The sequence below is a fragment of the Micromesistius poutassou genome (genome assembly GCF_964030765.1).
Source record: "Micromesistius poutassou genome assembly, chromosome: 14".
NCBI lineage: Eukaryota > Metazoa > Chordata > Actinopteri > Gadiformes > Gadidae > Micromesistius > Micromesistius poutassou.
The window spans coordinates 13,323,663-13,348,191 of NC_140284.1; the positions used below are offsets into that span (position 1 = coordinate 13,323,663).

Genomic DNA, 24,529 nt, shown 5'->3' on the forward strand with positions numbered 1-24,529 from the left:
TGAATCAGGAAATAGTCTTGATCAGATTCAGATTTCCTGGGAATCCCTTGTCCCGTCAACCTAATGACGACCAGCCCATGTTGGAGAGGTTCTTTATTAATTGGAAACGGGACGTGCCTGGTACTGTCAGTGGAAAAGCGGCAATTGTGGCTTGGCTTACATGACATTTTATTGGTTTTGTGTGGTAGGGCTATCTGCTGTCATGCGTTTTGCACCCGGGCCGTTGTCATATTCTACTGAAGTGCACACACAGCTTGTGTGTTGATGCGATCATTTGTCAGGAGGATTAGCATTTTGCTTAAGCTTAAGAGATAGCTGTTTTTAGTTTTGGTGATAACTCTCACTCTCTCCGTGCTGTTTGCTTGTTGCATTGCTAAGGCTGGACTAGCGTATTATTGTTTCAGAGCTGGAATTGTCATAGGTAACTTTTGCAGTACTATAGAGAGGACACAGTAAGCTAAGCTGGTGGTTTGCTTTTTTCGCAACGGGGGAAGGGGGGTCAGAGGGCCAAGGTTTAAGAGTCACGGTTCGCTACTGGATGTATGTGATGTATGTGTTATAGATGTATGTGATGTATGTGTTATAGATGTATGTGACTGATATAGGTGTACATGATGTATGTGTTATAGATGTATGTGATATAGATGTATGTGATATAGATGTATTTGTTATAGATGTATGTGATATAGATGTGTGTTATAGATGTATGTGATATAGATGTATGTGATATAGACGTATGTGATGTATGTGATATAGATGTATGTGATATAGATGTATGTGATGTATGTGATATAGATGTATGTGATGTATGTGTTATAGATGTACATGATATAGATGTATGTGATGTATGTATTATAGATGTATGTGATATAGATGTATGTGGATGTATGTGTTATATATGTATGTGTTATAGATGTATGTGATATAGATGTATGTGTTATATATGTATGTGTTATAGATGTATGTGTTGTAGATGTATGTATGTATGTAGGTGTATGTGATATAGATGTGATAGACAGACCAGGGCGTCGTCATCATACACCTCGATGACGATGCGAGGCGGTTCCTGCTGGATGTGCTTCAGGTCTCCAGACAGAAGCAATCGATCCATCACCACACACTGGTTCCAGGTAGGACTCAAGGTCTGGTTGATGATCTGACAGACAGGAGAAGGGAGACAGGTGGGAGACAGGTGAGACAGGAAGACAGATGGACAGGTAAAATAGGTAGATAGATGAGATAGGTATACAGGTGAGATAGCTAGACAGGTGGGACAGGTGAGACAGGTAGATAGATGAGACAAATAGACGGGTGAGACAGGTAGACCGATGGCCCAGTGAGACAGGTAGATAGATGACACATGAGACAGGTAGACAGGGTAGACAGGTAGATAGATGGACAGGTGGACAGTCAGGCAGATAAGACAGGTGAGACAGGCAGAGAGGCAGCTTACGTTAGTGGTGAGACAGGTGGACAGACAGGTGACCCTGGCAAAGGGGTCAGACAGGCCAGAGGTATCTGCGGCGATGAGTCCTCTGGCCTGGTACATGTGGCATCGCAGCTGGAACTCATGCTGGCCTGGAGACACACCATACCATGAGTAAGTCTGATGAGAAGCTTCTGGATCAGCTCAGGGTCCACCGTCAATATGGTCTGTTTGTGTTGAAGTAGCAGTGCTACACAGTGCTACACAATGCTACACAGTGCTACACAGTGCTACACAATGCTACACAGTGCTACACAGTGCTACACAATGCTACACAGTGCTACACAATGCTACATAGTGTTACACAATGCTACCCAGAGATCCGCTCATTATAGTGTAGGTCTGATGGGTCATGGCAAATACAGAGCAGTGTCTTTAACACTTTGTCTTTGACACCCTGATGTATTTTGATTCCCACCCTGCTTTTCTATTTTCATTCCAAAACCCCTCATCCTCATCTTAGCCAGCCTTAGCAGGGGGCCCCAGACTTCCCTTTCCCGGGCCACATTGACCAGCTCTGACGGGGGATCCTGAGGCGTTCCCAGGCCAGTGTTGAGATAGAATCTCTCCACCTAGTCCTGGGTCTTCCCCGAGGCCGCTGGACGTGCCTGGAACCCCTCCCTAGGGAGGCGCCCAGTGGGCATCCTTTACCAGATGAACCACCTCCACTGACTCCTTTCTAAGCAGCAGCGGCTCTACTCCGAGTTCCTCCCGGATGGCTGAGCTTCTCACCCTGTCCCTAAGGGAGCCGCCAGCCACCCTACTGAGAAAAACATTCTCGTTCTTTCGGTCATCACCCATCCTTTTATTTCATTATTTTAATTTTAAAAATGTATAATTACGAAACATGCTTTAGTTTGTCATGTCGCCCCCCTCACATTACCAACATTTCCACATGAATCTAGATCAGCCTCAAACATCCATATCTGGAAATAGCGACCAATTGAACCACGTCTCTAATCACCATGACAACGGCCTTATTAGCTTATTGGCGCTTTTCTCCGTATAATTCTACATTAACCCTGTTTTCTATTTAGCTTCTATTTATTTTTGTGCCCAATCACAAACACAAACAACTAATTCAGGTTTCAGTCTGTTACAATTTAAATGAGGGGTGGGGAACGTAGGACCCGCGGGCCGGACACGGCCCAAAGCCTTTCCTCCGGCCCCTGGAGGCAAGGACAAAAAATATATATATAAAAAATGTTATTAAATAAAATGTTAACAAGGCATATAGCCTGGCCTAATATAGTTATACAAGCATAAGTGACAACTTTTGAACAAAATGAATTAAGGAGAAAAAGGTTAATTTCCCTTTGGTTTACTTGGAATGTTGAGGGTCACGTTGGGGTAGCCTAAACAAGTCACAGTGTCATTTTAAAATCTAACCATTGACGGCTAGCATGGCATCTGCCAAGAAACTAAAGGTTGATAATGAATGTCGTGTTTTCCAAGAAAAATGGACTGACACAGGCCAGTTTGCCTTGTGTGTGGAGAATCGCTCGCTGTAATGAAAAAGACCAACCTGGAACGTCATTACAGTACTGAACATGCTAGGCTAAGTGAATTGCAGGGGCAGTTACGCAAGGACAAAATAAATGCACTTAAGCAAAGTTTGACCAAATTTAGAGAGAAAACGTTGTGCATGCAAGTTATGTGGTGAGTGAGTTATTTTTATAGGCCTAAAAAAAGTGCGGCCCCCGAAATAAGTTACAAGAATTGATACGGCCCTTGATGTCAAAAAGGTTCCCCACCCCTGATTTAAATGGTCCATGAGGCTGTATATCACTCCAGAGGTTTTGAATTGTTTCAATGGTAATACTCCTGGGGCCGTATTCACAAAGCTTTTTATCTTACCGCTAGGAGTGCTCCTAACTCGCGCTAAAACATTTTACGTAGGAGTTTTTTCTTAAAAGTTATTCACAAAGCCGCTGAGACCTACTCATACTAAGGATAAATCACTAAGAGTGAACTAAGAGTAACGCCCCCTAACGCCCCCTTACGTCGATTCTCGTGCACGAGTTTTGAAGCAGTCAGTACGGTGATTGGCTGTTGAGTGCCGGCGGTCTCCGTGAAACTCATTCGCAACTTCCCACAAACAAGCCCACTAAATCAACGAAAAATAAGGAAATAGCCTAGGCTACAAATTAAGTCCTATCAAATAGTTGTGGACAGTGCAGTTAGCAGAATACACGCACGATGACAAGTTTGTGCAGACCACGATAATGACGTTGTATGCACGTTAAAAAGAGAGCCAAAGCAAACAATAAAAATACGTAAATTGCATTATATCAAGGAAGTAATTAAAAGCACCCTGCAAACTATTATCCAATGAGCATATTTCCAGCACTTAAAGTTTGGGCGTAGCCAGAGATTGTAATTAAGGTGCGCCTGTGAGAGTTTGGGTGGCCTCAAGTTCAGTGATTTACTGGAACGCTATTAGAATAACTGCTGCAAGTGTCCAGTGGAAGCCAGGGTCCGGAGCGATCGATACGACCATCCTGAAAGCAGCCCTGGCTCTCCACGCTGTACATGGGGGAATGAAATGTATGGATATAATCGCAAAATCCAATAGGGGGGTTTCCTTCACAGCCCCGCTTCTGTGGTAGCGAATGCGTGGACCTAGACCGGTCACTACGCAGTCTATAGTGCAACGCGCACCGCGCAACGCTCACCGCGCAACTCTCACCGCACTCTCTGTCACATTTTGCTTTAAATCGAAAGAAATCGTTGTAATGAATTAATTCTGAAAATATTTAGGTGTGCCAGGACCACGCTTGGGTGTCCCAGGAACACCCGTGGCTACGTCACTAAACACTTTAAATATCAGCCCATACCACCGTTCAAGTCCTATCATGATGAATGAAGGAGAAGACAACGTGAAACGCAAGCGAAAGCCCAACTGGTCCGACTCCCGACTCCTTACTGAGCAGATTATAAACTCAATACAATAAATTATCTTACAATAAATTATTAGATAGTAATCATAAGTAAGAGTAGTTATAGGCCTATTATTTTTACTTCAAACCATTTATTTTTATTTGAAATAAATAATGATGATTAAAGTGTTGTATTACTGTTAATACATGAGACAAATAATGATGGGTTAAGTGATTTATTTATATTTATATATTAAATAATTAAGGATGATTAAAGGTACATTTGTAACATTGCCCCCGTGTGTTTTAACCATCACTGATGGTTGCAATATTCCTAAATCGTCGTCATTGCAAAGTTGCATTTTCCCTGTTGCTAAATATCGGAGTGTTATTCACTAATTCCACAACAAGTTTGATACCCTCACGATTTTGCCTATATCGTCTTATCAATTCACAGTCTTCCATTGTCTCCAAAACATTTAGTCTCGCAGCCATTTTCCGATTCTTTGTGAATAGGTCTTACTGAGTTAGGAGTCCTCTCGAGGACTTTTAAGATCTCCTAGACTTAGGTGCTACTTTTAGGCCTAAAATACTTTGTGAATTGCTCTTAGTGAAAAAAGTTAGGAGTCCTAAATTTAAGACTGACACGCCCATTATTTTTAGGAGTTACTCCTAAATTCGCCACTTATGACCTATTTTTAGCCCTAAGATTCTTTGTGAATACGGCCCCTGATGTATGTACCAAATGTGAAACACACAAAGGGACGCTCTTCCATTGTCTATGGTCCTGTTCAAAAATACAAGAATTTTGGAGAGAGGTTGCTGAGACACTCACAAAGAATGTGCATTTTGGGACTCATACCAAAGGACTTTAATATCAGCAGAGCCAACAGGAAGATGCTTACCCTAAGCCTACTTCAAGCCAGACAGACTATTGCAAAATGTTGGAAATCTATACAGAGGCCGACTACAAAAGGCTGGCTAGAGGACATTGTTCTTGACTTATTCACTGAAAGGAAAATATGCACTGTTTGAAGAAATGTGGACTTCCTTCTTGGACTTTGTAAAGGGCCCTCTTAGGGCTCTAAAGTGCCCTTTACAATCATTACCCCTGTACAACCATTGAGCAACCCATTGTGAAAGGCTACCGTGAGCGGCTGGATGATGCCGAAGAAAAAGTTGTAGATGACAGCCAGGTTTCCCACTTTTCAACGATTTATTATTGCAGTCTTCATACCAGCAACAGTTTACAGAGTAAAGAGGGTCATAGCTCCAACCAGCCCCAGACAGATGGTTATGGCGCCTTATATACTGTGCCACCAGTAATTACCCCTGGACTCCTCCACTAAAGAGGTAATGTTAAAATTGTATTCAATGGCTATCTCACCAAATGATAACTTCCCATTTTACCTCTAGCCCTTGATATGTACAACCCTTCTGTTAATGCTATGCCCCTGCCAATAAACATATAAAACATATTTACAACACATAGAAATAACCACCGAACATTTGGAACACCCCCTAGGGGAACCGGAGGGTGGCCGGTTCGAATCCCTACCGGTAGGCAAAAATATGGACGGGGGGAATAGTTGTGCAGCACTCTCCTACATCCCCATCCACGGATGAGATGCCCTTGAGCAAGGCACCTGAAACCCCCACCTGCTCCCCGGGCGCTGCACTGCGGCTGCCCACTGCTCGGGGTGTTCACCGGCTCCCGGATGGGTCAAAAGCAGAGAAAAGAATTTCCCCCAAAAAGGGACAATAAAGGTTAACTTAACTTTCTTCATGGGAAAGGCCAGAGTAGCGCCACTTTAGAAAACAACCTTACCCAGGCTGGAACTTGGAGTACTTAGCTGTACGCATCAACAAGATGCTAAAAACAGAGCTGGAAGTCAAAATGGAAGAGCCTGTTTTCTTGTCTGACGGCATGACAGTTCTTCAGTACATTGCCAGTAACACCAAACGATTCAAAACATACTGTATGTGGCAAATCGTGTCTTCATCATTCGAGAACTATCAAAAGTGTCACAATGGCGGCACATTAGTTCCAAGCTCACATGATTATATCGCGTATTGACTGACGACCAACTGCTGTTGTATAGTCCAGTACTTTGTGGTGTGTTGTGCAGTTGTCACCACCCCACACACACCTTTACATGGACTTTATGGATTTGTTTGCCTCTACTATTCGTCTTGGATTATCTGTCCTCTGCAACATATGGATACAGTCTTCCGGACAACCAGCGGATCACTTACTCCAGGGACTTTTTGGTACAACTGCAATAACACTCTCACCAAGCTGCTGTCACCGACAAGCTGACAGAGGAGTTACAACGCAAACACCCACCTGACCGGACAGACACCCTGCACAACAATAAAATGAATGTAATAAGACGGGGGAAGAAAAAGGGTGGAATTAAAGCAAGACTTAGGCGAGGAGAAAGTTAACACTGTGCACTTCCCTCAGTGATCCTTTCCAATGTGCGCTCATTGCACAACAAGACTGATAAACTGCAAGCAAACGTTTTTCATATGTATGAATACCGGAATGCTTCCATTCTTGCTTTTACTGAAACATGGCTGACTGGGAATGACAGCAGTGATAGCCTGCACATAGATGGCTTCGGGTCTCCTCTAAAGTTAGACCGAGACACTGAACTGACTGGTAAACAACATGGCGGTGGTGTCTGCCTTTACATCAACCCACCCTGGTGCAAAACAGTTGTCAGAAGAACTGTGCAATTCAAACATTGACCTCTTGGCTGTCTCCCAGCGTCTCTTATGGCTTTTGAAACAGTGCAACGTGAGTGCAAATTGCAGTTCCTTCGACCCAACCAGAGGCGCTGGAGCTCCATGTTCTTCGCTGTAGAAAGGGTTATCTGCATCCAGAAGGAACAAGGAGAAATAGCAATTCGAAATGTATGCACAGCATTGAAGATAAAGATGCAAGTTGGCAAATCCCACATTGATTGTTAAACAGTTTTGAAAAAGGTCTAAGCCTTGAAACCCAGTACCCAGTGGAGGCTTCTCCAGTGAGGAGAGGGAGGAAGATCCTCCTTAACATTGTTGAGAATAAAAAATGTAGATTGCCCAGACTACTGTAATGAATTAATGCCCTTGTATATGTAATGTTTGTTTCCGTGGGTAAAGGGACATTAGCACCCCCTATCGCCTATTGAATATTACTTCTGGGAGGACGTTCCTCCCTCAGCCTCCATTGACTCCCATTCATTTCTCGGGCACTACTGGCGGCTGGTGAATAACATGGGGTTCAATGGGAGAGAGGAGGAAAGTCCTCCTCTGAGTGGGTGGGACTAGCTAAGGGATCTGAATCGCATCAACGTCTATTCATAAATAGGCTGGAGCCCTGGCTGCGCTACAAACCAATAAGAAGAAGTCCTGGCTGTGCTATGAACCAATAAGCAGGAGCCCTGGCTGCGCTATGAACCAATAAGAATAAGTCCTGGCTGCGCTATGAACCAATAAGCAGGAGCCCTGGCTGCGCTATGAACCAATAAGCAGGAGCCCTGGCTGTGGAGCAGCCCGGAGGGAGGGTTTATCCCCTCAAGTCTCTAGGCTACGAGAACCAACGAACCCGCTCAGTCGTATGCCTCGTTTCTACCGTTTCTACTCTGTTCGCTCATATTGGCGTTTCCACCGAGCGGTGCGGTTTGGTGCAGCTCGGTTCGCTTATATTGCTGTTTCCACCGACAAAAGTCTGCCGAAATAAACGCGCTGAGCCTACCTATTTTTAGGCACTCCTCCATTGGGTTACCAAGCCGTCTGAAAGGGTTGTGAAAACGTGGAGCTACACACGCCGTTATTCTGAATCACTTAAAAAATATCCTGTTTGGTATGACCAGGTCACTGATATCTTTGCAACACAAACAGCGAGGAGGTTTGACTTGATCTATAAATGAAGTCCCTCAATCTTAATTGGTTTAACACCATGACCAACATTTTGTAACATCCATTAACATCCACATTTGCCTCAAACAATGTTAGGCTTACAGCCCATGTCAATAGTTGTGAAATTATGTTCTTGTTCTTTTAATTGTTTGTTACTGACCGTTCTGTTTAATATTGTGGAAAGGATGTTAGTGAATGATTCAGAGCATGATGCATTTTAAATGGCATCACTTTTGGTCTTGTGTCTTCATTTTTCTTAAAACAATTGTAGCTGAAAATAAACATAGGTAAATTACAACAAAATTACAATTACAAGCTTCAGTTATTGAGGGCAAAAATAGGCCCAATGATAGGCCCAGATTTTTTTTATTTCGTTTTACAAATCAAGAGTAGGCCTGATTTGACTAATTGGCTTTGCATCCTTTCCTTCTGCCCTTGTAGTCCAAGACATGCTGCCCACCAGCTTTCAAAGTACAATGCTGCCACTGGTGGATTTGTATCAATTTTATTCATATAATTATCCCTCCCTGCTTATGCCACCATACGCCACTAACAGTCTAAGCAGGCCAATGGCAACCAAGCGCGCAGTCCTTCCTCCCTCACTTTAAAAACCACCAGCCGCCACTGCTGTACACAATACATACATTGCAATAATTCAAATGGCTGTCAGCTAATTTTGATCTGTACATCTTTCATAGGCTCAATCCAGCTGAGTTGGGATTATTGGCTGAATATGCTGCTGTTATGAAGCCTGTCACCCTTAACATCCTCCAGGGCCAATCATCTGTGCTTATGGGCTTCATGCTGCCAACACCAGTTGCAGGACAAGCTGAACAAGCAGGAGTCAGCTTGCAAAGTTTGTGGACCACTCATAGACGGTCTGCAGCATGGGATCCAAAAACGGTTTGGAGAGCCAAAAGACCCTGAGCTGATACAGTACAGCCTACTGCTACCAAGTCCAGAGCATCCTGCACCACAGATGACTACATCCTAAAATCTGGTAATATACTTATGTATCAATTCAAATGTAAATAAGTTAGCATAATTATACTAATCAATATAATAGTTATAGTTTTTTACTTCCATATTTTTTTAGGGACAAACTACTGATTGACAAGAGTTACAATCTCTGCGATCTCTTAATATTAAACCAGCTGCTTGGCAGCAATAGAAAAGTAAAAAAGAATGTGAAGAACTAATACTAATACTAAATAATGTATCTTGCCACAGGCTACATTAAAAACCACTTGGACAGTAGCCTGGATGTAATGTAATGCCGATGTCTGCTCCAACAGCAGCGATGAAGAAGACTTCTTTGCATCAATGAAGGCAGGAACAACATAAACAGGAGAGGTTGAGCGGTACCTTGTCCATCCACTGAGGCATGGATCTGTTACATTCATCCCCTCAAATCAAGAAACTATCATTCAAAATCAACACAAGTCATCCAGCGTCTGCAGCCTGTGAGAGACTCTTCAGCCATGCAGCGCTCCTGTTCACCAGTAAAAGATCACAAATCACTGCAACAATCTTGAGAGCCAACTGCTGTTGAAGTTTAACTAACTAAGTCACTTCAAAGTGTTTCTTTGGGAAGGAACATGGAAAAACACACTAGCAAGCTCTCACACAACCCTACAATCACACACTGTCACACAAGAGACAATCACAACTTCTCACACACTAACAATCAGACAAACTCACACACACTCATAATATCACAGACACAAACTCACACACACTCACAATCACAGACACAAACACACACACTCACAATCACAGACACAAACTCTCACACACTCACAATCACACAGACACAAACTCACTCACACACTCACAATCACACAGACACAAACTCATTCACACACTCACAATCACAGACACAAACTCACTCACACACTCACAATCACAGACACAAACTCACTCACACACTCACAATCACAGACACAAACTCTCACACACTCACAATCACAGACACAAACTCTCACACACTCACAATCACACAGACACAAACTCACACACACTCACAATCACAGACACAAACTTACACACACTCACAATCACAGTGTAGAATGTTGGTGTTTTTTAGTGTCTCTGTCTTCACATTTCTTAAGTCTATGAACAGGCCAGCCCCTCTCCTACTGATACCAGGTCTTATTTACAACAATCCTCCATTTGTTTATGTCCCAAAGACAACAAACCAACCTGGCCGTCTGGGACATAGCCAGGGCCTTATAAAGGCAGCCACTGCATCTGTTATGTTGTTATTCAAGCTTTCTTTCCTATATTACTCGCCCCAAACCTTTGGTTCGGTGAGAAGAGGGATGGACAGCCACGGAGCATGTCTGGAGACTCTGCTCACCACCTACACTAAGAGTCTGTACCTGTGCTGTATTACATCCTGGAATAAACCATCTATTCCACCCTCTGATCCAACCTGTCAAGCTTCCTTGATTTCCACTGAAAAAATACAAAACGCAGAGTCTATACGAACAGTTTAGAAATAAACTGAAATCTAACAACAGAGACACTGTTCTTCTGTGACACCTTTCCTGTTCTCCCTGTACTCTGCATTCCCTGAGTCTGGGTGTGTGAGCGTCTGAGTGGTGTCTTGTTTCAGCCTCTGTAGTTTCATAAGTGAGTTTGCCAGCAGGTTATGATGTGTATTGAATTTCAAGTTTTTGTGTTTTATATATTTTGGGCTGAACACAACCCAGATCATTTGTTCAGGGCCTGTGACATATTGTAACCTAGGAATTGGTTTGTGTTAACAGTGTTATAAGTGTATTGGTTTTAATTAATATCATTTTGGATAAACCAAATTTATTAATTTTATTTAAAGGTTGATCTATTTAATTGAGCAAATAATTAATTTATTATTGTTTTAGTTCAAGGGTTATTCATTTTATTTTTTAAGACATTATTTTTTTTAATTTAAAAGGATATTCTTTAACATATCTTTATTTAAACATTGCTGTTTTATATCTTGTTATCTTGATATCTTGTCTATTTTGAAAGAAACTCAGTACTTGAGTAGTCTTTTGCACATTGCATACTTTTTTACTCTTACTTGAGTAATTATGAGTACTTCTACTATACGCTACTCTCCCCACCTCTGATCCCCTTTAAAAAGGTCACCAGCTTCCCTAACAATAAACCCTGGGTGACTTAAGATCTGAAAAACATTATGAATAAGGAGAATATTTTTTACCGGTTCTGAAGCTGACAAGAAGGAGGTCAATAGAGAGGTCAAGCAGGCCATAAAAATTGGCAAGCTGAATTATAAAAACATAGTGGAGCAGACCTTTGAAAAGGGGAACGTCCGCACAGCCTGGCAGGGCCTCAAGAACATGGCAGCAGTGAACTCTGTTTGTACTGTCTGTCTGTACTGTCTGTCTGTACGTAAGCCCATCCAGCAGTGGACTCTGTCTGTACTGTCTGTCTGTACGTAAGCCCATCCAGCAGTGGACTCTGTCTGTACTGTCTGTCTGTACGTAAGCCCATCCAGCAGTGGACTCTGTCTGTACTGTCTGTCTGTACTAGCCGTAAGCCCATCCAGCAGTGGACTCTGTCTGTACTGTCTGTCTGTACTAGCCGTAAGCCCATCCAGGTGGCAGGCAGTAGCTTCACTTCACTCCCCAATGATCTCAACTGTTTTTTCACGAGATTTGAAAAGGCACCCAGCTTCAATCAATCATCTGCTCACTCAGACCTGATGACTCTGTCCTCACCATCAACGCATCAGAGGTGATGAGAGCCCTCAAAAGGACTAAGAAGAACACCAGGACCAGACAACATCTGTAGGCAGACCCTATGGCACTGTGCTGAGAAGCTGGGAGGTGTGTTCCAGCATCTGTTCCAGGGCTCTTTGACCAGCAGCACAGTCCCCGCCATGTGGAAAACCTCAATAGTGATTCCTATCCCGAAGAGGTCACCACTAAGGTCCTGAATGACCTTAGACCTGTGGCTCCAACCTCCCTGGTCATGAAGGCCATGGAGAGGATCATCAAGGCAACTAGCTCGATGATGGACCCGTTGCAGTTTGCTTACCAGGCTGGTAGGGGTGTTGTCGCAAAATATTTATCTTAAATACCATCCACAAGCATCTGGAAAACCCCAAGACCACAGACTTCTGTTCATACACTTCTCATCAGCATTCAACACCATGCAGCCACACATTCTGGCTGAGAAGCTTATCACACACTTCCATCTCAACCACCAACTTTTTTGCTGACGACACTGTCCTCCTGTCTCTGCTTTCCAGCTGCACACAACATCACAGCTCAGCTCTGCAGGACTTTGCAGAATGGTGTGGAAGCTCTTGTCTTGAGCTCAACATAAGTAAGACCAAGGAGATGATTGTGACCTTCTCCCCCAAACAGAGACAGATGGCTGAGGCAGTCACTACTATAATAATATATACTACTATATAACCCAGGAGGAGATAGTAGAGAAATACAAGTACCTGGGAACATTATTTGACAACCTGCCAAGGTTTTCCTCTAACACAGAGGAAATCCATCAGAGACAGTACCTACTCAGGAAGCTTGAATCATTTGGGATCAACAAGGACATTCTCACCACATTCTATTATGCCTTCATTGAAAATGTAAAAACCTTTTCTTTCACTAGCTGGTTCCACTCTATCACTCTGCAAAACAGGAACCGCCTGTTGAGTGTGGCTAAGGTCTGCTCAAAAATCATTGGGCAGCCTGTTCGGACTCTCCCCGCCCTGTATGACCAACAGCCTGTAAAACCAGCAGTAGGATTCTTCAGGACCCCTCCCATATCCTGTTCCCTGAGTTCAGGACGCAGACTCCGCTGTCCAGGCTGTCGGACACAGAGGAGGAACCTTCATCCCCAGGGCTGTCCAGCTCCGTAATGCTCAACACTGACCTTTACACATGCTGCAATGCACTTTATAATTGAAGCACTTTATGAAGCACTTTTTTACTCATGTGTTGAATGTTGTTGTTGCGATGTGTGTGTTGCGTGTGTGTGTGTGTGTGTGTGTGTGTGTGTGTGTGCTGCTTGTGTTTGTTGATTGTGTCTCTTTTTTAAGCTATTGTCCTGCGCCCCCTTAAATTGCCCTTGGGGGATAATTGGGGGGTAAATTGGGGGTAATTGGGGGATAAATAAAGGGGATTGAATTGAAGAAGAATGTTCCAGGTGTTACCTGCAGGTAGCAGGTGTGTGGGGGGGCCCAGCGGGTCCCGGCCCTCTGTGCTGGGGGTGAACCCGGCAGGGAGGTCCTCCAGCAGGTGTCCAGACTCACTGCAGCTGCCCAGCCAGAGGTACACATCCAGCTGAGCCAGGACCGACCAGGGAACCACGCGCTTACCTGGGGACTACACACACGTAAGTCTGGATACAACCATTTAAATGGTATAGCTCTATAGTATCGATGTGTGTGTGTGTACCTTGAGGAACAGAGTGTGTATCTTGCCACAGTCCCTCCCTCTCTCCTCCGGGTTGCTGGAGAACAGGAGGTCTCTGGCCCTCAGCCGGCTGTAGGCCACTCGCTTGTTGTTGCTTAGCAACCACACAAACACATCTGGCAGTGTGTGCTGAGGCTGTAACCAAATAACAGTCATACAGGATGACCCTGACGTCCCACGCCCAGGGGCCCCCAGGGACCCCCGGGGGCCCCCAGCGGCCCCGTGGTCAGGGCCCCTGGAACAGTCCAGCCCCCCCTAGGGCCCCCAGCGGCCCCGTGGTCAGGGCCCCTGGAACAGTCCAGCCCCCCCCCCACGTTCCGCTCCCTTCCAATTCCACTCAGAGCCACTGCTCTCACTATCTGGATCTGGAACATTTATGTAATACATCTCAAATATGGACTTGCTCAGGATATTGGTGAAAGCCAGGCTTCACTACTACTGTGCCCTTCAGGCCCCAGCTCCTGAAACAGAGGGACAGACAGGTAGACGGACAAACAGGTAGATGGACATACCTCCTCCACCAGGAAGTGGATCTGCCTGCACAGCTTAGTGGCTTCCTGCAGCAGACCTTTGATCCCTGATGAGTTCCTCTTCTTCTCGGTCATCACCTCCACCTCTGCAATAATACCCTCCTACACACATGCACATACACGTGCTATTTTACCACTAACAACATGTCCATGTGTGTGTGTGTGTGTGTGTGTGTGTGTGTGTGTGTGTGTGTGTGTTGGCTCCTCCCACCAGTTCCTGTTTACACATGGTGAGTCGTTTCCTGTCCAGCTGAGTCAGGTGACTTCTCTTCAGCTCCACCTTCAACTTGCTCTCCACTGTCACAATGAACTTCCTACACAAACATGCACGCAGACAGGCACGCACGCACAGACACACACTTGTGTTAAGTAGTGAATTAGCATGATTAATATTTCTCATGCTCTGATTGGTTGGTTTGAATACCTGGCATTTAAACAAAAGCCTTGGAGGACCGTCTTGAGGATTGGCTCTGCCCCCGGGTCTGACTTCCTGTTCAGCTCTGCTGCTTTGGCCACGCCATTTTCCTGAGGATTCCCAATCATGACTCAATCAAGACTTTAGAATGACCAGCAGAATGGTCTTTAGAACTAATCCTAAATGTATGCCTAGTCTGTCTGTGTGTGTGTGTGTGTGTGTGTGTGTGTGTGTGTGTGTGTGTGTGTGTGTGTGTGTGTGTGTGTGTGTGTGTGTCTACCAGGTGTAGAGCGATGGTCTCCAGCAGGTTGGAGGTGAACAGGCGGTAGGTTCTGTCCTCCCAGAGACTGACCACCTGCACACACGGCTTCTGGCTCAGAGGCAGATGCATGTAGAACCTGCACACACACACACACACACACACACACACACACACTCATGAACACAGACATACAGGAGCACACACACTTGAGGGGTATTCCATCAAAGTCGCTAACGAAAGCGGCGCTTAGTTGATTAAGCCAAGTTAGAACTAGCGCCAACTTCCACTTGAGGCTTAAGCCGTTCCATCAACGCAGTTCAGCCGCGCCTTGCTCAGGTTAGTTCAAGCCAGGCTAATGTTATCCTGGCTAACTTTATCCTGGATTATGGCCGTTCACAAGATATGTAACCAGCCCAGAACCGTGAATGTTGAATCATGGATCAAATGTCCGAAAAGGACCGAGCGGCGAACAGAAGCTGCTTGTGGAGGTCTATGAGGAGCACACGCATATAATAACTCAAAAAGGGAACACCGTAACCATTAATAGAAACAGGGAGGCTGCCTGGCACAAAAATCGGCGATCTGTTGAATGCATAAGTAGTATTAAGCGTAACATATTTAAATGTAATATTGACCATAGATTTGAAAGCAGGGAGATAGTCTCGAGTTAACGTGTCGGACTTGCACCCAGTTGTCCGGGGTTCAAGCCCCACGTAATTAATAATATAGGAAGGATTACTAGAGAAATCAAAGAACTTCTCATGCCATTTAATTTCCATTTCTTTGAACATTCTTAATTAGGGAATTAATAAAATTAATAAAGGGAATTACAAAATGAAGCCAACGCCAAGAATACTATGAAATACTCTGGACGCGAACTCGGGTCGCGCCTATCACAGGGCAAGTGCTAGACCATTCACCCAGCCGCTGATTGCTGATTATGCGATAATACATAGATTTGTGTAAAAATGTGTTGGAAAAATAGCCACAGTAACAATATGTAGCAATTCATTGCATTATTTCATTTGCATCATTTAATCTTAGACCCTTAGTGAAAATATACGCTGTTTGTACTTCATATATGTACAATTATGACAAAATCCTGAGGATTAGGCTTGGCGGAACCTTCTGATGGTACACTTGTTGCTGACAGATGGATTTCTCTGAAACACAGCTTAAGTTAACCTGACAGTTAACCTGCTCCCGACCAGTTTAGTTTGGTCTGATGAATTGCCATGGTTACTTAGCGGAGAACACAACCCAAGTGTAAAGCCCGGCTAAGCGAAATAAGTCCGGCTTTACACTTGGCTTGGTTGATGGAATACCCCTCTGGTGTGTGTGTGTGTGTGTGTGTGGTGAGGAGGCGTACTTGTTCCCCTGGGCCAGGAGGGGTTTCTCTGGTGTGTGTGTGTGTGTGTGTGGTGAGGAGGCGTACTTGTTCCCCTGGGCCAGGAGGGGTTTCTCTGCAGGGGTGCAGGAGTCGGTCTGGGTCTGTGGGGGACACCTCAGGGGGTCGGGGGTCACCCCGGTGAGCAGGGACCTCCTCGGGGGGTCTGGGGTGCCTCTGCCCAGAGCAGACCTGCGCTGGGAGTCAGGGGTCTTCCCGGTCAGGAGGGGGGAGGAGGAGGAGGGGGAGGAGGGGGAGGGGGCCAGCCTGTCCAGGTTCTCCGGGAGAGACCTCCTGCTGCCCCCGGAGCCCCCCCCCGGGCAGGGGTTCTCCAGCACGTTGCCGTGGTTACCTGGGAGATGGATGCATCGGCCTTGCTTACCATAGAAACACATCCCATAGTGACACCAGATACCCCCAGCAGAAAAGAGTGGAAACTGACCGACGGACAGCTCAAAGCTGATTGGCTTATCTCCAATCTTCCTGTCGATGAGCGTGGCTTCAAACACGCAACCAAAGAGCAGGAAGCTTTCTTTGTCCTCCTCGTTCAGCTGAAACACAGCAACCCTCTCTCTGTCACTTTCATTATGCTACCATTAGATTAGTGTATTTCTCCCTCTTGTGCTGCAAATAGGAACTGCAAATACATTTTTCTATTGTTCGATTGGCTTCTTATGAGGATCAGATCATCAAAAAAAATTCATCAATCAGATAAATAATGAACAAGTGCTTTTTTTTTTCATTGGTCTGGCCAGCTGCCAGACCAATGAAACCAGCCAAACGAACATTACTTGACAGTTCAGCACGCTACTGTTGCCACACCCACCTCTCAGTTGAACTGCTGACTAGGTTGTTGTCAACTTTTTCATTGTTGTCATGACAGCGCACGCACGTACATACCAGACACACACTGGGAAGGAACTTTTAGATGCGCGCTTTCCAATTCGAAAAATGGAGGAAGAGACTGAGTCTGAGGCACCTCTACCACCAATTAAAAATATGAGAAGGTGTGGGTACAAGAAAGACTGGGAAAATGAATATTTGTGGCTGAAAGGTGTTGAGGGGGATACCGAGAGGGCTTTTTGTGACCTTTGTAAAACGTCCTTCTCAATCGGACATGGAGGGGAATACGATGTCAAACGACACAGACTCACGGAGACTCACAAGAAACGTGTCCAACAGAAAGAGACATCCAAATCTATGGATGCTTTCCTCCCACCTAAAAACGACTTTCTAGCTGACAAAGTGACTGCTGCAGAGGTGACGAGTGTGTATCACACTGTCCAACACGCTACATCATATCGAGCAGGAGATTGTGGCACATTGTGACTTTTTTCTTTTTTTTTAACTGTTCCTGTGGTGTTAAGCAACTACAATTCCTGTTAAACCTATAATTTTACATTATAATTTATTTAAAGTGAATAAATCGTGAGTGGAAGTGCATCTGTGTGTCAATTCATTGAATGTTCAAAGTATTATGAATCTTTATTTAGAAAAAAATACACATTGGTTGGCCTATTCATGAGCATACATCAGTAATTACACATGTTTAGGGGAATAGGGCATTATTAATATACCATGTAAGGTGGTATGTGCTAGAAATGGGTAAACCACTATCAGTGAGTCTGCCCGTGAGGTGGGGGCACCGCCACGCCAGGCAGTGTCCCCCATTGTCCCCCCGAAACATACCCCTTGTCCCCCCTTGGACTTATTAGCAGGTGGTCACCCTAGCTGCATGATTGGCTGACTCATTAACTCCCGCACTCTCCTCCTCAAGCTGGTGTGTGGTCAGCGTTCTGGCACCGATTGGCTGCCGTGCATCACCCAGTGGGTGCTACACACTGGTGGTGGTTAGTGAGGTCCCCCCCGTCAATGTAAGCACTTTGAGTTTCCAGAAAAAAAAGCTCTATATAAATTCAATCAATTCTATTATTATTTTTTACAAACCACTAACATGGGCCTCTTTGTCAGGTGAGCATAATTAAGGAGGACAGTGAGGAACGCTCCTCTCGCTACCTGTGGAGGTTAAGGGCTGTGAGGAATGCTCCTCTCCCTACCTGTGGAGGTTAAGGGCTGTGAGGAACGCTCCTCTCTCTACCTGTGGAGGTTAAAGGCTGACAGTGAGGAACGCTCCTCTCTCTACCTGTGGAGGTTAAAGGCTGACAGTGAGGAACGCTCCTCTCGCTACCTGTGGAGGTTAAGGGCTGTGAGGAACGCTCCTCTCCCTACCTGTGGAGGTTAAGGGCAGTGAGGAACGCTCCTCTCTCTACCTGTGGAGGTTAAAGGCTGTGAGGAACGCTCCTCTCTCTACCTGTGGAGGTTAAGGGCTGTGAGGAACGCTCCTCTCTCTACCTGTGGAGGTTAAGGGCTGTGAGGAACACTCCTCTCCCTACCTGTGGAGGTTAAGGGCTGTGAGGAACGCTCCTCTCTCTACCTGTGGAGGTTAAGGGCTGTGAGGAACGCTCCTCTCCCTACCTGTGGAGGTTAAGGGCAGTGAGGAACGCTCCTCTCTCTACCTGTGGAGGTTAAAGGCTGTGAGGAACGCTCCTCTCTCTACCTGTGGAGGTTAAGGAGGTGAGACAGTGAGGAACGCTCCTCTCCCTACCTGTGGAGGGGGCTCTGCAGGTAAGACGTCTGCCTTCCCCTTGTCCTCGTCGGCCCCCCCTCCTCCTGCTCCTCCTGCTCCTCCTGCAGGAGTCTTGACCTCCTTGCCCCCGCTCTTGCCTCCCTTGAACTCTTTTGGTTTGACCAATCGGCTGAGTTTGGGCTCCGAGCCCGTCCCCCCTGCCAGGATCTCTACTGCCAGCTCCAGGTAGACACGCCCCCTGGAGGAGAAAGGCACAGGTGAGCCTGGAGACACACCTGGAAATACTCCTGGTAACAAACCTGGAGACACACCTGGAAATAATCCTGGTAACAAACCTGGAAACACACCTGGAAACATCCTGCACACCACTCATCTCTGGTGTATACAGGGTTCATTCATCTAGTAATTAAACAGCATCTTAATGTACGCATATTGTCATTAACTTGATATGGTAATTAAGTGTCTTAATGGATATGGTCATTAACCTGTGTGTTGATTTATATTGGTAATTAAGCAGTTGGTAATATTGCGATGAGTTTGGTAAGGGACTGTAAATTATCCAGGTAATGTCTTCACCTGTAAGACACGCCCTCTCCTATGCCTTCGTTAAGCTCAGGGTTATCGTCAACCAATGAGAAGTTACGGGCAGAGCCATACAGATTGATCCATGCCGGACCGAAGGTAGGCAGGAAACCTAGAGAGAGAGAGAGAGAGAGAGAGAGAGAGAGAGAGAGAGAGAGAGAGAGAGAGAGAGAGAGAGAGAGAGAGAGAGAGAGAGAGAGAGAGAGAGAGAGAGAGAGAGAGAGAGAGAGAGAGAGAGAGAGAGAGAGAGAGAGAGAGAGAGAGAGAGAGAGAGAGAGAGAGAGAGAGAGAGAGAGAGAGAGAGAGAAAGAAGAAAGAAAGAAAGAAAGAAAGAAAGAAAGAAAGAAAGAAAGAAAGAAAGAAAGAGAGAGAGAGACTTTTTATCATCAACGTTGCTCTCTCTCTCTTACATTTACATTTAGGGCATTTAGCAGCCGCTTTTATCCAAATCGACTAAATGTACTTTTGTCATAAGACGTGAAACAATATATCGCCGTCAGTACAGTAAAGACGTTCATAGAACCAAGTGCAAGTACTAACAATCACCAGGCTGACCCCATTCCCCGTATACAGCAGTGATAGCTAGCTACTGCAGATGCTACACAACTAAGTACATGCTACACAACATGCAAGCACAACACAATTAAGTACATGCTACACAATTAAGTACAATGAATGAATCTCTCTCTCTCTCTCTACCTTTGTCTCCATCCTGTTCATTGGAGATGCGTCTCAGGTCGATGTAGTGGGTTCCTATGGCAACGTCATTCATACTGCCCTCATCCCAGACCTGGTGGAGGGAGGGCGAGAGAGAGTTATCTCTGGTTCAAATCAGTTCCTAATTGGGACATATATGTGGTGCAGAGGGGGCTGCTGTATGGAGGCAGAGGAGGCTGGTGTATAGAGTCAGAGGAGGCTGGTCTCTAGAGGCAGAGGAGGCTGGTGTATGGAGGCAGAGGAGGCTGGTGTATAGAGGCAGAGGAGGCTGGTCTATGGAGGCAGATGAGGCTGGTATATAGAGGCAGAGGAGGCTGATGTATGGAGGCAGCGGAGCCTGGTGTATAGAGGCAGAGGAGGCTGGTCTATAGAGGCAGAGGAGGCTGGTGTATAGAGGCAGAGGAGGCTGTGTATAGAGGCAGAGGAGGCTGGTGTATAGAGGCAGAGGAGGCTGGTCTATGGACGCAGAGGAGACTGGTGTATAGAGGCAGAGGAGGCTGGTCTCTAGAGTTAGAGGCTGGACTATAGAGGTAGAGGAGGCTAGTCTATAGAGGCTGGTCTATATAGGCAGAAGAGGCTGGTAGTAAGAGGCAGAGGCTGGAATATAGAGGTAGAGGAGGCTGGTCTATATAGGCTGGTCTATAGAAGCAGATGAGGCTGGTATCTAGTGGCAGAGGAGGCTGGTATCAAGAGGCAGAGGCTGGACTATAGAGGTTTGTCTATAGAGATAGAGGAGGCTGTGTCCTGTGTGTCTATAGAGGCTGGTCTATAGAGATAGAGGAGGCTGTGTCCTGCGTGTCTATAGAGGCTGGTCTATAGAGATAGAGGAGGCTGTGTCCTGTGTGTCTATAGAGGCTGGTCTATAGAGATAGAGGAGGCTGGTCTCTAGAGGCAGAGGATCCTAACTGTGTTAGAAAGTAGAAGGAATCACTCAATTCCTTTAAGGGGGGAGGAATTGAGTGTTGGATTGCGGGAGGTGGGGGGGTTACGCAGCAGTTTAGTGTTCGTCCGAAGCGACGAGATCTGATGGGAATTTTTTTTTTTTGCCGTGACATTTGTTGCGTGTGTGTGACAGCGTGAGATTGATGCTGAAAGCGTGAGTGTCACGCCAGATGCGTGAGAGTTGGCAACCCTGGGTAACTATAGCGCAAGGGTCAGCAACCTTTTCAACATGCAGTGCCAGTTTGACATTTTCTTGTTGATGAGTGTGCCATAAGCAACAATATATTAAATATTAAATATAAGACTCCAAACATTTCCAAAAGACCTGGAAATGTATTATTTCCATAGTCCACAATCATACATCAATAGTTTAATGATTTTTTTTGTTTTGTTGATTTTTTGAAACTCATTCAAAAACATATTTGCACTGTGAGAAAATGTCAAAAACAGAGACTAAAGTGCATACAATTAAATAAAAATCTGATTATAGGAGAATGTTGGAAACATCCCCATCAATATTTTTGACATGGACAGCTTCACAAAAAACATGTGAAGGCCATGCATACAGGCCACTTGCAACAATATTTTAAAGATTTTCTACTATATTACTCACAACATAGGTTAACAAACTATTAATTGATCCCATTTCAGAACACTGCCTTCAGTAACTAATGTAAACATATTCTCACTGGGAGGAAATTCCCAAAACAGTAAAGTGCAAAAAAAAATCTGTTGGCTAGACCTTTAAATAAGCATAAGAACTTTATCACCCTCATGACACATTCAAATCAACATTGTTTGTAACGACATGGGTTAACAGCTATACTAAAATCATGTAGGACTAGGCTACAACAAATAAACTGAAGCCTACCAGTTAGTGTGATCCCTGACCCTGCTTGGCTTGGCTGAGCTCCAATATCTGGGGGTTGTAGTTTGTGACTTTAAGCTGCACACATGCCTCAGAGTGCTCCGTCATTAAACGACTGCGGGAGGGGCTGAGCACATATTTCATGTGTGAGAATATCTGCTCACAGAGGTATGTCGACCTGAAGACTGACAGCAGAGACAGCGCAACGTTCCGGAGACAGCTGAACTTATCTGGTGTAGATGCCCAGCAGGCGAGGATGCAGGTTTCGTGCTCTTTGACTGCTGTGGTTTCCAGTTGTTTCCGTAGCTCTGCAAACTAAGTCAACCACAGAGTTGAGCTCTTCAGCTCAATCAGCTGCATTTCCATGTCCTGTGTCTCCAACCAGTCTGTCAGTGATGAATCCAGTTCATGTCCAACAAAGCTTTGTGGCTTGATCAGGAAAGAAAACATGGGTCCGAACCTCTTAAAGTCCTCGTCTCTAGTTCTCAAATCTAGAGACGAGAAGAATATTTATTTATTTATTGCAAGTGTGCCAATGATTATGCTGCCACATTACAGCGAAAAAATAATATTTTTAAAATAAATTAAAAATATATATATATATATACTGTATATATTTTTTTGCAAGTGTGCCAATGATTATGCTGCCACATGCCAGTGGTGGCACGTGTGCCTAGGGTTGCCAACCCCTGCTATAGCGACTGAACAATTGATTCAGATATTTATTCTTGCGTTATTGTTATCTAAATAAATATTCCTAAGCTCCTATGGATCGTCTTCAATGCTTGTTTTGTAACAATTTAAGGAGGGTTTTTTTTTTTTACCTCTGATGTAAATACATCTTGACAAAATTAGGCACAAGATTAAGAAAAACTTTATTTATTATTTTATTAAATTCTATAACAAAGCACAACTTACTTGTGCATTCTTCCCAAATGTAGAGGACCAGAGTCAGCGCTGTATATTTGGCTGGCATTCTGAAGAGTAAACATTGAGGCAGACAGGCTCCAATCCAGGATGGTCAACCATACATAGCTGTTGTTCGACCTCCCATAGTCTTCTAGTAACCTAATTAGAATTAGTTGTCAAATGAAGAGACAAAGTAGTTCCAATTTAGTGGTCAGTGCTACCTGAGGTATCACATGGTAGCACAATTTCAACAACTGCACCTATCCAAAAAGTATAGGTAGACGTAATAATGGCAGAGGTCTGAATAATATAGTGGCTCTGGTTAGTGTCTATAGTAAGGTGACCAGATTTCTGAGACAAAATCCGGGGACATTTTGGGTTCAGCGGTGTAAAAACCTCCAAACATGTAGTGTTTTTGTCATACAAAAGGGGTGGGGGGGGGGGTTTGCGGGCGGACGGGATTGTTTTGTTGACCGGGGGGGGGGGTGGTGGGGCGGGGGGAGTTTAGTAGCCGGGACAGGTCACTGAAAACGGGGACTGTCCCCGGAAACCGGGGACGTCTGGTCACCCTAGTCTATAGCTATACATATATATATGACAGTGGACAATATCAGGAATAGGCCTTCAACTAAAGTGCATAAACCATCTGTCCCTCTCACAACTGTATCACAGTCAAAATACGTGTTTAGGCCTCCCACAATGGTAATAATTGAGAAATTGGCTGGCAGTAACAAAAAATATCAGAAACAAACCTTCAACATAAAGTTCACAAAAATATAGTTATACTCGTTGTCTCCACAGACAATTTATCAATTTAATGGGACACATGTGCCTGTCTCCGACTGCAGAGTTTGTTAATGCGAGGAGGGATTGTGGACAGTGCAACAATGAGGTCCTGACTGACAGCCTTTGCCTCAGTTTATTCCTAGGTTGAAAAATCGTTAATGCAAGTGAATGTGAGAAAATAATTATTTTCTGGTCTTTGGTCGTTTGAATTGTGCCATGAATGTCAACATATGTTGTCTGTGAATTTTTTATATAATTTTTCATGTTAAGTTTGACAGCAGTGTTTGGAATAACGCTGTTTAAAAGAACGGTGTTAGGTAACGCCGTTATTTTTTCAGTAACGGGGTAATCTAACTAATTACTGTTCCCGTCGTTACAATGCCGTTATTGTTACTGAACGTTAAATGTGGTGCGTTACTATGAATTGATTGAATAAACTGCGTAATCCGAATGCACCCCTGGCTCCACACACAAACTGATAGTGAGGAGACCGGGTGGATTAACAACGAGATAAGCGATTATGATTGGCTAAGGCAGAGTTATGTTTCATGGTAGCCAATCGGAGCCAGTCTTTTTACACACAAGCCAGGCCACGCGCACCACACACACACACCAAACAGATTCGAAGAAGCAGCAGAGATGGCGAGTCCGGAGCAATCCGATGAAAAGTTGGCATTTTCAAGGTGGAGATATAAGCACTAATTCAAATTCATTGACATATAGCATTTTTATTTTTTTTACAGTTTTTTTTTCAGTTACTAACTCCGTTTTGGAACAAGTAGTGAGTAACTATAACAAATTACTTTTTTAAAGTAACGTTCCCAACACTGTTTGA

The 24,529-nt window shown here is 44.7% G+C and overlaps 1 protein-coding gene across 1 annotated transcript in view; it reads right to left on the reverse strand.

The window, feature by feature from the left end:
* fer1l6 (fer-1 like family member 6) overlaps positions 1-24,529 on the reverse strand; it is a gene marked incomplete at both ends in the record, with an annotated part of 76,380 nt that overhangs the window by 35,493 nt on the left and 16,358 nt on the right. Inside the window, 13 exons of the mRNA XM_084478218.1 lie at positions 1,022-1,156; positions 1,454-1,578; positions 13,448-13,619; positions 13,692-13,844; positions 14,222-14,341; positions 14,451-14,553; positions 14,664-14,764; positions 14,935-15,052; positions 16,352-16,655; positions 16,746-16,854; positions 18,909-19,128; positions 19,467-19,584; positions 20,172-20,262. Of these exons, the coding sequence (XP_084334344.1) occupies positions 1,022-1,156; positions 1,454-1,578; positions 13,448-13,619; positions 13,692-13,844; positions 14,222-14,341; positions 14,451-14,553; positions 14,664-14,764; positions 14,935-15,052; positions 16,352-16,655; positions 16,746-16,854; positions 18,909-19,128; positions 19,467-19,584; positions 20,172-20,262 (1,869 nt within the window). The remainder of the gene's footprint in view (positions 1-1,021; positions 1,157-1,453; positions 1,579-13,447; positions 13,620-13,691; positions 13,845-14,221; positions 14,342-14,450; positions 14,554-14,663; positions 14,765-14,934; positions 15,053-16,351; positions 16,656-16,745; positions 16,855-18,908; positions 19,129-19,466; positions 19,585-20,171; positions 20,263-24,529) is intronic.